This window comes from Vipera berus (genome assembly GCF_964194415.1).
Source record: "Vipera berus genome assembly, chromosome: Z".
NCBI classification, from domain to species: domain Eukaryota; kingdom Metazoa; phylum Chordata; class Lepidosauria; order Squamata; family Viperidae; genus Vipera; species Vipera berus.
In genome coordinates, this window is record NC_138205.1 from 3102929 (window position 1) to 3117310 (window position 14382).

At 44.6% G+C, this 14382-nt stretch overlaps 3 protein-coding genes across 3 annotated transcripts; 1 reads left to right on the forward strand and 2 right to left on the reverse strand.

Moving 5' to 3' along the window:
- Positions 1-272: 272 nt before the first annotated feature.
- On the reverse strand, positions 273-860 carry LOC308678315 (histone H1.5-like; the record flags this gene model as incomplete). The annotated part of the gene is made up of 1 exon (XM_081345425.1): positions 273-860. The coding sequence occupies one exon, from the start codon at positions 858-860 to the stop codon at positions 273-275; it is 588 nt and encodes a 195-aa protein (XP_081201551.1).
- A 7812-nt stretch (positions 861-8672) lies between these two features.
- On the forward strand, positions 8673-9245 carry LOC308676953 (histone H3.2; the record flags this gene model as incomplete). The annotated part of the gene is made up of 1 exon (XM_081343028.1): positions 8673-9245. One exon carries the CDS (start codon positions 8673-8675, stop codon positions 9081-9083), a length of 411 nt encoding a protein of 136 aa, XP_081199154.1. The 3' UTR covers positions 9084-9245.
- A 524-nt stretch (positions 9246-9769) lies between these two features.
- On the reverse strand, positions 9770-10442 carry LOC308677061 (histone H2B 5-like). The gene has a single exon (XM_081343223.1). The coding sequence runs from the start codon at positions 10428-10430 to the stop codon at positions 10050-10052; it is 381 nt and encodes a 126-aa protein (XP_081199349.1). The 5' UTR covers positions 10431-10442; the 3' UTR covers positions 9770-10049.
- Between the last annotated feature and the right edge of the window lie 3940 nt (positions 10443-14382).

Genomic DNA, 14382 nt, shown 5'->3' on the forward strand with positions numbered 1-14382 from the left:
AAAAAGTAAAAGTTAAAAAAAAGTAAAAAAAAAAGATTGCTGGCAGCGGTGGGATTCGAACCCACGCCCCCGAAGAGACTGGAGCCTTAATCCAGCGCCTTAGACCGCTCGGCCACGCTACCTTCCGCTCACAACTCCTTCAGCCCCTAAAAGAAAGGAAGAGGGACAAGTCTTCACACCGGTCCGCAAGCGCTCCGCTCTTTTTCCAGAGACCGTTTGGGTGGCTCTTAAAAGAGCCGTTGGGTTGAAGCTAAGCCGCCGGGCCGAGCCTTTCACTTTTTTAAAGGGGCGGGCTTGGCCTTCGTGGCGACTTTAACTTTAGGCTTAGCTTTTGCCTTCGCCTTCAGAGACTTGGCGGGGCTTTTCGGCTTTATTTTGAGCTTTTTGGCCGCCACCGAGGCGGGCTTTTTGACCGGCTTCTTGGCCGCTTTTTTCGGCCCGGCGGCTCCCGGTGCCTTCTTCGCCTTCTTGGCGGGCTTCCTGGCCGGCGGCTGCTGTTTCTTCTTGCGGGCCGCCGCCGCCGCCGCCTTCTCCTTGGGGTCGGCCTGCTTCTTGTTGAGCTTGAAGGAGCCCGAGGCGCCGGTGCCCTTGGTCTGCAGCAGCGTCCCCTTGGTGACCAGGTTCTTCAGGCCCAGCTTGATGCGGCTGTTGTTCTTCTCCACGTCGTAGCCCGAGGCCGCCAGCGACTTCTTCAGCGCGGCCAACGAGATGCCGCCGCGCTCCTTGGACGCCGCCACCGCCTGCATCAGCAGCTCCGTCACGCTGGGGCGGCCGCCCGGCTTCCGCCGCTGCACCTTCGCGGTGCTCGCCGCTCTCTGCGCCGGAGCTTTGGCGGCCGCAGCCGGCGCGACTTCAGCCATCGCTAAGCAGGAGCTTCTCCGCCGCCGTCGAACTCGGAACTGGCGGGTCCCGAGCGCGGCGCCTGGTATTTATAGCAGAGGTCGCGCTCTGATTGGTCCGTTTTGGAAGCGGCTTGGCCCTTCGCCACGCCCCCTTTTCAAGAGTTTGGCGAGTTTTGTGCTTTTCAAACACGCGTTGAATTCAGACTGTCCGAAGCGGTTGTCGCGGATCTTTCTGGTTTCTGGTAGGATCGATGGCTCTTTTCAAGCGTCCGGATCTTCAGATACGGTTGTCTGAAAGGGGCGCATCTCGGAGGAGAGGAAAGGAAGATTTCTGCCTGGTAGAAGTAACACACGTGAAGAAGATCTGGATCACTCCTGGGGTCGAGTCTACTAATAAAACAGGATTTTGCTGCCTTTGAAACAGACCTTTAGACTTAAGTTAAACTTCCTTAACATTTATCAAGATTGGAGTCCTGCGGGTAGTCCTCGACTTACAACGGTCCATTTACTGACTGTTTGAAATGACACCTGGAAAAAGTGACTTTTTCACACAACCGTTGCAGCAGCACCTGCTCCCCCCCATGGTCACGGGATCAAAACTCTCTCACGTGATCCCCGTGTATGGCTTTCTGACAAGCAAAGTTAATGGGCAAGTGGGAGTCACTTAACGAACGTGTTACAAACTTAACAACTGGTGATTCACTTAACAACCGTGGCAAGGAAGGTTGTAGAATGGAGCCAAATTCATTTGACAACTCTTTGCTTAGCAACAGAATTTTTTTGCTCGATTGTGGTCCTAACTCCAGGATTACCTGTAGTTCAAAGCCAGTCCCAAAATGGCAATTGTAGGCTGAAAGAATGAGTTAGTATTTGCTACAGGTTAGTTAGTCCTTGACTTATGATTATAATCGGGATGAGAGTTTCCGTTTGCTAAGGAAGCTGGTTGTTTAATGAGTCAGGCCTGATTTTTATGACCTTTTTTTTTGCCATGGTTGTTAAGCAAGTCGATGCAGGGGTTATGTGAGTCACACAGTCGTTAAACGAAGCCGGCATCCCACAATCACTTTGCTGCTTATTAAACCACTTTCAAAGGCAGGGGTCTTCAAACTTGGCAACTTGAGGGCTGGCTGAGGAATTCTGGGAGTTGAAGTCCGCAAGTTTTAAAGTTGCCAAGTTTGAAGAGCCCTGTTCTAAGGACACAAATGGTGATCACATCGTCTTGGGGTACTGCAACCATTGTAAATACTATGCCAAGTGAGAAGCACCTGAACTTTGGTCACGGGGATTCTGTGATGGTCGTAAATGCGAGGATTAGTTGTAAGTTAGTTTTTCAGTGCCGTTGAAAATGTTTGTAGCTTGGGGTTAAAATGAGGGGTCCTTGGTGCTCTCTGAGCTTGGCTGTTTTCTTGCAGACTTTTTATGACCCAACTAGGTAACATCATCAGTGCTAGCAGGCCTTTTTTTTGTCATAGAACGCTCAGAATGGAGTTCCGGCATCTTTTTTGGATGGAACCTTGTAGGGTAGGCAAGGCGGGTTGTATGACATGTGTGAGTTCCGGCACCTTTTTCTTTTACAAAAAAGCACTGAGTGCTAGTAAGGAGTGCTGTTTGCTGTCAGTTTACATATTCTGGTGTCTTGCTGCCTCCTCCTCCTCCTCCTCCACAAATCCCACTCCCTTCCAGCCTGATAATGTTACCTAGTTGGGTCATGAAATGCCTGCAAGAAAACCATCAAACCCAGAGAGCACCAAGGACCCCACAATTGTTGTTGCTGTTCCTCCTCCTCCTCCTCCTCCTCCTCCTCCTCCTCCTCCTCCTCCTCTTCTTCTTCTTCTCCTCCTCCTCCTCCTCTTCTTCTCCTCCTCCTCTTCCTCCTCCTCCTTCTCCTCTTCTTCCTCTCCACAAATCACACTCCCTTCCAGCCTGCTGATGTTACCTAGTTGGGTCATGAAATGCCTGCAAGAAAACCATCAAACCCAGAGAGCACCAAGGACCCCACAGTAGTAGTAGTAGTAGTAGTAGTAGTAGTTGTTGTTGTTGTTGTTGTTCTTCTTCTTCTTCTTCTTCTTCTTCTTCTTCTTCTTCTTCTTCTTCTTCTTCTTCTTCTTCTTCTTCTTCTTCTTCTTCTTCTTCTTCTTCTTCTTCTTCTTCTTCTTCTTCTTCTTCTCCTCCTCCTCCTCCTCCTCCTCCTCCTCCTCCTCCTCCTCCTCCTCCTCCACAAATCCCACTCCCTTCCAGCCTGCTGATGTTACCTAGTTGGGTCATGAAACGTCTTCAAGAAAACCATCAAACCCAGAGAGCACCAAGGACCCCACAGTAGTAGTAGTAGTAGTAGTAGTAGTAGTTGTTGTTGTTGTTCTTCTTCTTCTTCTTCTTCTTCTTCTTCTTCTTCTTCTTCTTCTTCTTCTTCTTCTTCTTCTTCTTCTTCTTCTTCTTCTTCTTCTTCTTCTTCTTCTTCTTCTTCTTCTTCTTCTTCTTCTTCTTCTTCTTCTTCTTCTTCTTCTTCTTCTTCTTCTTCTTCTTCTTCTTCTTCTTCTTCTTCTTCTTCTTCTTCTTCTCCTCCTCCTCCTCCTCCACAAATCCCACTCCCTTCCAGCCTGCTGATGTTACCTAGTTGGGTCATGAAACGTCTTCAAGAAAACCATCAAACCCAGAGAGCACCAAGGACCCCACAGTTGTTGTTGTTGTTGTTGTTGTTGTTGTTGTTGTTGTTGTTGTTGTTGTTCTTCTTCTTCTTCTTCTTCTTCTTCTTCTTCTTCTTCTTCTTCTTCTTCTTCTTCTTCTTCTCCTTCTCCTTCTCCTTCTCCTTCTCCTTCTCCTTCTCCTTCTCCTTCTCCTTCTCCTTCTCCTTCTCCACAAATCCCACTCCCTTCCAGCCTGCTGATGTTACCTAGTTGGGTCATGAAGGAAACTCAATATTTGGATGGGAAATGCAGGGTTGGAAGCTTGGATGGGGAAACGGAGAAGAAGACTGCAAAAAGGGCTTCCCTGCTGTTGCTCAAAATGTCTCTAGAAGAGATTTGAATGAGGACGACGATAGTGAAAAATTCTACTCATTGGTTTCCTCTTCCGGTGTCTTGAAAGGGGGCAGGAGAAGCACCTTTAAAAGCCTCCTCCTCGTTAGTATAGTGGTAAGTATCCCCGCCTGTCACGCGGGAGACCGGGGTTCGATTCCCCGACGGGGAGATGGCGAGTGTGTTTTTTTTTAATAATAAAAGCAAATAAATTGGAAAGTTAATGAAGCGGCTTTCGAGGCTACCCGGAGAAAAACGAATCGTGTGTGTGCGCGCGCCCGTTTGCTTTTTCTTTTTTTCCGGGGATGTTTCTTAGATATCCAAGATGTGAAAACAAATCAGGTTCCTGAAGGATTTACTCTTAATGTATTTCTTGCTTTGATTGTATAAGTAGTTAGTATACTACAACATTGGTAGAGGACAGGAAGGCCTGGAGGAATGTTGTCCATAGGGTCGCGATGGGTCGGACACGACTTCGCAGCTAACAACAATACTACAACATAACTATACTATCTACTAGTGCTCTCTATATTATATAGTATACTGTACTATGTTAGTGTATATACTGCAACATGGAATGTAGTCAGATAGGTAGGTAGGTAGGTAGGTAGATAGATAGATAGATAGATAGATAGATAGATAGATAGATAGATAGATAGATAGATAGATAGATAGATAGATAGAGATAGATAGATAGAGATAGAAAGAAAGATATAGAAATAGATATATATATAGAGAGAGAGATAGAGATAGATAGATAGATAGATATAGATAGATAGATAGATAGAGAGTTAGAGAGTTAGATGATAGATGATAGAAAAATATAATTAGATGATAGGATAGATAGATAGATAGATAGATAGATAGATAGATAGATAGATAGATAGATAGATAGATAGATAGATGATAGAAAAATATAATTAGATGATAGAATAGATGATAGATAGATAGATAAATGATAGATGATAGAAAAATATAATTAGATGATAGAATAGATAGATAGATAGATAGATATAGAAATAGATAGATACACACACAGACAGACAGATATAGATAGATAGATAGATAGATAGATAGATAGATAGATAGATAGATAGATAGAGAGTTAGATAGAGAGTTAGATGATAGATGATAGAAAAATATAATTAGATGATAGAATAGATGATATAGATATAGATAGACAGACAGATACAATTAGATGATTGATAAACATAGAATTAGATGATAGATAGATGATAATGATAGATACAATTAGATTGATAGATATATAGTAGATAGAATTAGATGATAGATGATAGAAAAATATAATTTGATTATAGAATAGATAGAAGATATAGATAGATACAATTAGATGATTAATAGACAGATATAGAAAGATGATAGATAATGATAGATAGATGATAAATAGCCTTTATTGTCAACACATTTAAAAATGAAATTTAGTTGCTTGTTCTCAAAGTGTACACATACACAACACACAGACATACTATATACAACGTATGTATAGACCTACACCCTTACATATAAGTAACAAATAAATACTGTATTATCTAATATATATATATATATATATATATATATATATATATATATATATATATATATATATATATATATATATATATATATATATATATATATATATATATATATATATATATATATATATATATATATATATATATATATATATATATATATATATATATATATATATATATATATATATATATATATATATATATATATATATATATTATTAATGAGATTTATATCCCGCCCTATCTCCCGAAGGACTCAGGGCGGCTAACAACAAAACATATAATAAGTACAGAAATTAAGATAAAAATAAAATTAAAATCATCTGTGCAATAAATTAAAATTAAAAATAAATTAAAAATTGTAAATATAATTAAAATGCCTGTCAGTCCAGGTCAGCCAGGTGGAAAAGTAGTGTTTTGAGGACTTGGCGAAAGGACTGGAGATTTTGGGCCATCCGAAGCTTAGGGGGGAGCTGATTCCATAGGACTGGTGCTCCCACAGAGAAGGCCCTCCCCCTGGGGGTCGCCAGCCAACATTGCCTAGCAATGTAGTATGCTACATACTAGCTATATAATATAGTTATAGCGTGGTATACTAAATAGAATAGAATAGAATAGAATAGAATAGAATAGAATAGAATAGAATAGAATAATAAAATACAGAATAGAATAGAATTACAGAATAGAACAGAATATTGGAATGGAATGAAAAAGAACAGAACAAAACAGAACAGAACAGAACAGAACAGACAACAGTTGGAAGGGACCTTGGAAGTCTTCTATTCCAGCTCCCTCCCCCCCGCCCTGCTCAATTTATAGTTATATTAGTATATAGATTATATTAGTATATTAGTACCCTGGCAAAAGAACAAGCTGATGATTTAAAGGGCCGAAAGGACTGTAGTCTCAAGGCAGCGCTTTACCCTCAGGCCTTTTTCTTTTTTTAAAAAAACAACAACAACACCCCAACATTGCTTAGCTTTAACGCTGGTCTACAATCTGACGTATGTGCGAAACCCCATCGTGTCAATGTACTCCGTTTAATGGCCCTTCGTTCCGAAGTAGGGCAGAAGGCTGCCCAAATTCCCTTCCTCTGGCCGCTTAAAACAAGCGGGGACACTGGCTGTCGAGCCAAGGGCGCGAGGAATGCTTTAAACAAAATCATTTTTTTTCCTCACGAGAAAATTTTTCACTTTTAGGAAACGCTTCATACAGACCTCCTCAACACAGATTTGAACAGATAGTTAGAACTGCAGGGGGGCTACCAGCCTGCCTTCCGCTGAGGACCTGTATACTGCACGGGCCAGAAAGAGGGTTGTGAAAATATCTACAGACCCCCTCACCTCCTGGATGTAAACTACTGGTATTTCAACTTCTTCCCTCAAGACAACGCTACAAGGCCTTGAGTACCACAACCACTCACTAGACCAAGGGTAGGCAACCTCGGCTCTTTTATGACTCATGGACTTCAACTCCCAGAATTCCTGAGTCAGCTATGCTATGCTGACTCAGGAATTCTGGGAGTTGAACTCCATGAGTCATAAAAGAGCCGAGGTTGCCTACCCCTGCACTAGACACAAGGACAGTTTTTTTCCCCCCACGCCGTCACTCTGCTTAACAACTAATTCCAACAACCCTGTCAAAATGCTAGTAAAGCTGTATTACTTGGATACTCCTCATCTTTCCTATTACCTATCCTTATCTTATGACTTGCTGTAAATATATCGTGGGTGGGTTGTTTGTTTGTTGTTTGGTTTGGTACCCTAGTATGATTTATGTTGTTTGCTGAGCTAGTACTCTATGACTATCACTAAGTGTTGCACCTTGTGATTGATGATGAAGTGTTGTATTTCACGATTTAGGATGAATGTAACAACAACTTGCACCTAAACATCGGCAAGAGGAAAGAGATGGTGTTAGACTTCCGGAGAAAAAAGGAGGAACCTGCCCCACTTTACATCGGGGAGGACTGTGTAGAGAGAGTTTCCTCCTTTAAATTTCTGGGAGTCTACCTCTGCAAAGATCTGACCTGGAAAGTTAACACAACCCAGGTGGCTAGAAAGGCCCAACAGAGGCTTCACTTTCTTAGGGTCTTGCGGAAGAACAGGGTAGAACAACGACTAATGACCCTCTTTTACCGGTCTACTATAGAGAGCGTCCTCTCGTACGGTATTGTGGTTTGGTATGCTGGTCTGACAGCCGCGGACAGGAAAGTATTACAGAGGGTAGTGAGCACAGCACAAGACACTGTGGGCTGTCCCCTGACACCACTGGATGACCTCGCCAGGGCTCGTTGCCTTGGAAGAGTGAGGAAGATTCTCAGGGATGACTCACACCCTGGACGGTATCTCTTTACTCTCCTACCATCGGGTAGGAGATATAGGAGTATAGCCAGCCGTACCAACAGGCTGAAAAACAGCTTTTATCCGTGGGCTGTTAGGCTTTTAAATGGGATATAATCTCTGTGAACCTATGCAGAATTGACTTGGGAGGCCGTTGTGTGGTGTAGTTGGTTCTCATGGTGTGGTGGGATGGAGGGTTTGTTGTCACTGTGTGTTGGGGGGAGAGAGCACAAGGGGGAGGCTCAGCTAATCTCAATGTACACATGTTGTACTTGGACAACAAAGGTTTATTATTATTGTCATGTTGTATATGATCACGATTACCACTATTACTTGTATGTGCACTGGGATCTTATGCACCGAAAGCAAATTCCTTGTGTGTGTCCAGCCACCCTTGGCCAATAAAGAATTCTATTGTACCAAAGCGTTGTGATTCCCTTGAAGCTCTTAGCTTTTACTGAGGATGGGAACCTTGATTTATTGTGGCTAATTGGGCAATTAATTAAAAGACTTAATTGCGGCATATTTGTAATAATGCCGCTTGGGGGGTGTATGCATATACATAGAATGAAGGCTACTGCTAAGCTTGTAAGCCGCCCTGAGTCTTCGGAGAAGGGCGGGATATAAATGGAATTAAAAAAATATATATTTGTCCTTCACCGCGGAGAAATGAACACAACCATCATAAACAATAGGATAATAGGTAATGAGAAGAATCAATAAGAATAAACAAACCAAGTGGCGTCTCTGCAAATCGCCTCCAAGCCCTGCGGGGCGCGGAAAATTTAAAACTTAAGACGCGATTGGCTAAAAGCGACAACCAATCAAAACCAAGGAAGCAATGTATAAATAGCGCGCCACTCGCGGCTGCTCCTCAGTCCTTCGCTTTGCGGCGACTGAGGTGGCGTCTTCCTCTTCTGTCTCTGCGCCGAGATGGCTCGTACTAAGCAGACCGCTCGCAAGTCCACCGGCGGGAAGGCGCCCCGCAAGCAGCTGGCCACCAAGGCGGCGCGGAAGAGCGCTCCGGCCACCGGCGGCGTGAAGAAGCCTCACCGCTACCGTCCCGGCACCGTGGCCCTGCGGGAGATCCGCCGCTACCAGAAGTCGACGGAGCTGCTGATCCGCAAGCTGCCCTTCCAGCGGCTGGTGCGCGAGATCGCGCAGGACTTCAAGACCGACCTGCGCTTCCAGAGCTCGGCCGTGATGGCGCTGCAGGAGGCGAGCGAGGCCTACCTGGTGGGGCTCTTCGAGGACACCAACCTGTGCGCCATCCACGCCAAGCGCGTCACCATCATGCCCAAGGACATCCAGCTGGCCCGCCGCATCCGCGGGGAGCGGGCGTAAAAAAAAAAACTGAACAGGCTTGCTTTTCGCTTTGAAAAACGGCTCTTTTAAGAGCCATCAAAATAGTCCCAAAAAGTGCTGGAAACTAATAAGTGAGACGTCGCTTTTGTGTTACTACTTCAGAAGTTCAGGAAGCCATTTTAATGGGGTGGGGAAGTCCTAATCGGCGTAGATTTCTGGAAAATTAGGATTATTTGTTCTCATTGTGGTTTAGAGCCTTGGTGGCGCAGTGGGCTAATGCCTCCTTAAGTTATTGCAGGTTCGAGTCCCACCAGGCTCAAGGTTGACAGCCTTCCATCCTTCCCAGGTAAAATGAGGACCCAGATTGTTGGGGGCAATTAAGCTGACTTTGTAATAATGCCGCTTGGGGGTGTGTGTGAAAGCCCTAGTAAGCAGGCAGATACATAGAATGAAGGCTACTGCTAAGCTTGTAAGCCGCCCTGAGTCTTCGGAGAAGGGCGGGATATAAATGGAATTAAAATTAAAGTTGCACCAAAATCAAAGGACCGGCATCACAGTGAATTTAATAAATACACTTTGTGCTCGTTACTACTTCAAAAATTCAGGAAACCATTTTAATGTGGGAGTGGGGAAAAGTTCTTAAAATATATACATTTTTTGACACCTCCCGCTTCTCGTGAGATTTAACTCCACTGTGGACTTCAACACTCCCCAAGATCGCGCTTACTGTGTTCATAAATTTTACTTTTCTTTCCTTGACCAGCTAGAAGTCCTTCAGGAGCTACTTTTTTTTTTTGCTCAACTGTTTTAATAAAAGCTTAACTTATTGCAAGCTGCCTAAAATTGCTCTTGGGCTCAAAGATGGAGAGCGCCATCAATACCTCGGATTAAAAAAAAACCGCCCTTAAAGCGACCTCGCACTTTTCCAGGAACAGGTGAGCGGCTCTTAAAAGAGCCTTTGGGGTTGCGGGTAGTCTTCCCTGCGGTCCACGCCAAGCTGCCCCCCTACTTGGAGCTGGTGTACTTGGTGACGGCCTTGGTGCCCTCGGAGACGGCGTGCTTGGCCAGCTCGCCCGGCAGCAGGAGGCGCACGGCCGTCTGGATCTCGCGGGAGGTGATGGTGGAGCGCTTGTTGTAGTGGGCCAGGCGGGAGGCCTCGGCCGCGATGCGCTCGAAGATGTCGTTGACGAAGGAGTTCATGATGCTCATGGCCTTGGAGGAGATGCCGGTGTCCGGGTGGACCTGCTTCAGCACCTTGTAGACGTAGATGGAGTAGCTCTCCTTGCGGCTCTTCCGACGCTTCTTGTCGCCCTTCTTCTGCGTCTTGGTGATGGCCTTTTTGGAGCCCTTCTTGGGCACCGGCGCGGACTTCGCGGGCTCGGGCATTTTGAGATGTACTCTAACCAGCTGGGATTCCGCACTAACGGCTGCGAGTCCTGTTAAGCCAGTATTTATAAGCGCTTTTATGCAAATGAAGACACGGCTTTGTCTTCTTGACTATTGGCTGTGGGAGGAATGGGCCGCGCGAGGGTTTTTTTTTCCCCAGAAGGCTGGAGTTCTATTGGCCAAGAAACAGACATCTCTATTCGCTGGGCTAAGAGAGTCGCCCTTCCATTGGTTAGTGGGAATTTAAAATGGCTAGCCAATGAATGCTGCCAGTTTCAAATCCAGCAAACAGGATTAATAGAAAAAACGCAGCCGCTAGGTGAAATCGCCAGAAATAGGAGCTAGAATTTTTTTTGTCAGCCAATGGCAAATTAATAACAATAAAGTTGGAAGGGACCTTGGAGGTCATCTAGTCCAACCCCCTGCTCAGGCAGGAAACCCTATACCATTTCAAGCAAACGGCTGTCCAGTCTCTTCTTAAAAACCTCCAGTGTTGGAGCATTGACAGCTTCTGGAGGCAGGTGGTTTCCCTGATTAATTGTTGTAAACTGACATGAAATTTCTGACAGAAAGTTAGAAAGACAGTTAGAAAGAGAATTTATGGTTGAAGTTATCTCAAAGTTGCTTTTTCAAAAGGCAACTGAACTGGTTTTTATTCCCCTGAGAGAAAAGAAAAGAATTAGTCCAGGTGCCTTTTTGAAAAAGGACCTTTCAGACAACTATTTATTTATTTATTTTATTACATTTATATACCGCCCTTTCCCGAAGGACTCAGGGCGGTTTACAGGGTAATTAAAAACCAAAAATACAAAAGTTAAAAACCAAGTTTAAAAAAGATTAAATTTATCCCTGTATAAATAAAACCCCAGTTAAAATAAGATTAATCCTCAGCCTGGGCCGGAGAGCTGAAAGAGCCAGGTCTTCAGGCCCCGGCGGAATGAACGGAGGTCGGGGGCAGTCCTCAGCTCCACTGGCAGCTGGTTCCAAAGGGCAGGCGCCCCCACTGAGAAGGCCCTATCCATGGGTGTTACCTGCCGGCAATCTCTTACCGGTGGCACCCTGAGAAGACCCTCCCTGTGGGAGCGCACTGGACGAAGGGAACTTGATGCCGGCAGCAGGTGTTCCCTCAGATATCCCGGACCCAAGCCATGTAGGGCTTTATAGGTCATCACCAGCAACTATGACCTGGATGACTGAGAATCTCCATCGGCGTGTTTGAGGCTAAGCTATGTTTATCCTATTTTAAAGTGTTGATTCAGTCACCTTTTTTCTTTGTCCGTTGTTTTGCTGAATTTCCTTCGACTTGATCCTTACCTATTCATAGATAAATGGATAAATGGATTACCCTCAAGGTCATCTAGCAGCACATAGGAAGTGTGCCTTCTCCTTGGCTTCCTCCTGAGGTCAAGCATGCCTCATCCTCCCTGCTGTCTCCAGAAGCATAAGGGTAGGATGAGGCTGGACCACAGCAGGAAAGGGAGAACAAACAGAATTCATTTAAGCAACGTAAAGGTGCTTAAAGCTTTGGCCAGAAGAATTGGGAACAAGAAAGCGACATCTGTAGCCTTGGATGCCGAAATGTCAAAACGCATTGAGGGCAGGGGGAGTTATCTGGGTGTTTAGTTACTCAGAGAGTTTCACAGTCAAGAAATCAACAGGCACATAATTATCAGCAACGTGTACACACAAAGAGACAGACCAAAAAGCCAACAAGGAATCAAAAATACCAAAACACCAGCTCAATCAACATCCAGATGAGCAGAGATTTAACACCAGCCTTAACACTAGACCAGGGCTAGGCCACCTTGGCTCTTTTATGACTCATGGACCTCAACTCCCAGAATTCCTGAGCCAGTCTATGCTTCAGAAAAACTCAGCTATGCTGGCTCAGGAATTCTGGGAGTTGCCTACCCCCTGCACTAGACCAACAGTCAAGCAGTGAACAATAGCTGGATCAAGGAACAACCATCTCAGAAAAACAAACAACAAACAGTAAACAGCAGCCCAATCAAGAACACTCCCATCAACACTGACAAGGCAGGTCACTCCACTCTCGCATTTACGATGTTAGATGTTACCGAGTTGGGTCATGAAACATCTGCGAGAAAAAAAATCAAGTTCTGAGAATACCAAGGACCCCCCAGGCCGCCTCCTCCTCCTCCTCATCATCATCATCTCCCTTCCAGCACTGATGATGTTCCCTAGTTGGGTCATGAAATGTCTGCAAGAAAACAAGCCAGCTCAGAGATCACCAAGGACCCCACAGTCATCGTCCTCTTCCTCCTCCTCCTCCTCCCAGAACCCCCTCCCTACTAGCACTGATGATGGGTCATGAAATCTTTGCAAGAAAACTACGCAACTCAGAGAGCACCAAGGACCCCTCAGTTCTCTTTCTTTCTTTCTTTCTTTCTTTCTTTCTTTCTTTCTTTCTTTCTTTCTTTCTTTCTTTCTTTCTTTCTTTCTTTCTTTCTTTCTTTCTTTCTTCCTTCCTTCCTTCCTTCCTTCCTTCCTTCCTTCCTTCCTTCCTTCCTTCCTTCCTTTCAAGCTCCCTTCGTCCTGTGCGCTCCCACAGGGTCTTCTCAGGGTGCTGCCGGTCAAAGAATGCCGGCAGATGACACCCAGGGGGAGGGCCTTCTCTGTGGGGGCGCCTGCCCTCTGGAACCAGCTGCCTGTGGAGCTTAGGACTGCCCCCGACCTTCTATCATTCCGCCGAGACCTGAAGACCTGGCTCTTCGAGCTTTCCGGCTCAGGCTGAGTTTTAATTGGGGTTTTAACTGGAGTTTTACATGTTGCAGGGACTTAGTTTAATCTTTTTAAATTGGTCTTAATTTTTGTATCAATGTTTTATATACCCTGTAAACCGCCCTGAGTCCTTCGGGAAAGGGCGGTATATAAATTTAATAAAATTCAAAATTCAAAATTCAAATTCAAATTCTTTCTTTCTTTCTTTCTTTCTTTCTTTCTTTCTTTCTTTCTTTCTTTCTTTCTTTCTTTCTTTCGTTCTTTCTTCCTCTTCCTCCTGCCCCCTTCTAGTGCTGATGATGTTATTTAGTTGGGTCATGAAAGGTCTGCAGGAAAGCAACCAAGCTCAGAGACCACAAAGGACCCCACAATTAAGAAATTCTTTTCTGCTGGATGAAGCCACTCTAAAGACACCTCAAGGGCACCTCAAGCAATCGGGCTGCAGCTCTTGGAAAAAAGAAGTCAGGAAAAATTCTCAAGAGGTCCACCTTATTGCAAAGGCCTTAGATCTCTCTCCTTAGGTCTGCTAAACCAGGACCAGCATTTTCTTGAGAAGCAGACACGGATGGGATGGATTATGTTGTGATTTTTTTTTAAAAAAAAGAAAAAAACCCCGTAAGCTGCCTTTCGTTAAGTTGGGTGGCTATTTAATCTTTTTCAAATTAATAAATATTCCTAGAAGATTCCTCCGTGAGGAATCAAAATTCAACTCCAAGGGTGGTTGGAAAGCAAAACAAGTTTTTATTTATTTATTTATTTTTGGGACTTATATGCCGCCCTATCTCCCGAAGGACTCAGGGCGGCTAACAACAATAAAAAACAACAATACAAAAATTTTAAAAAGAATTAAATAACAGCCCCAGCTTTTGCAAAAGCTGGTGGAACTCTCGGTGATGGCAAATCCCAGAGTACCACACCTGAATCAAGTTTTGCATAGGTTTTTATACCCTGTTCTTCCCCCCCCCCCCCCATCACACCACATCCTTCCAAAGTGAGCCCAGTTGACAGGCCCAATGCTTTTCAAGCACCTAGCAATCATTACAATTACCAGACCCTCCAATTAGTAGATCAAAAGGGCCCCTTTTGTTCCTTATCTTCACTCCCTTTCCTATGGCATGATTTGTAACATCCTGCTCACCCGGGGTATCTAGCCTTATCTACAAGGCGAATTGACCCCCACGCCCTGCCTCCAAAAGAATTCCCACTCTTT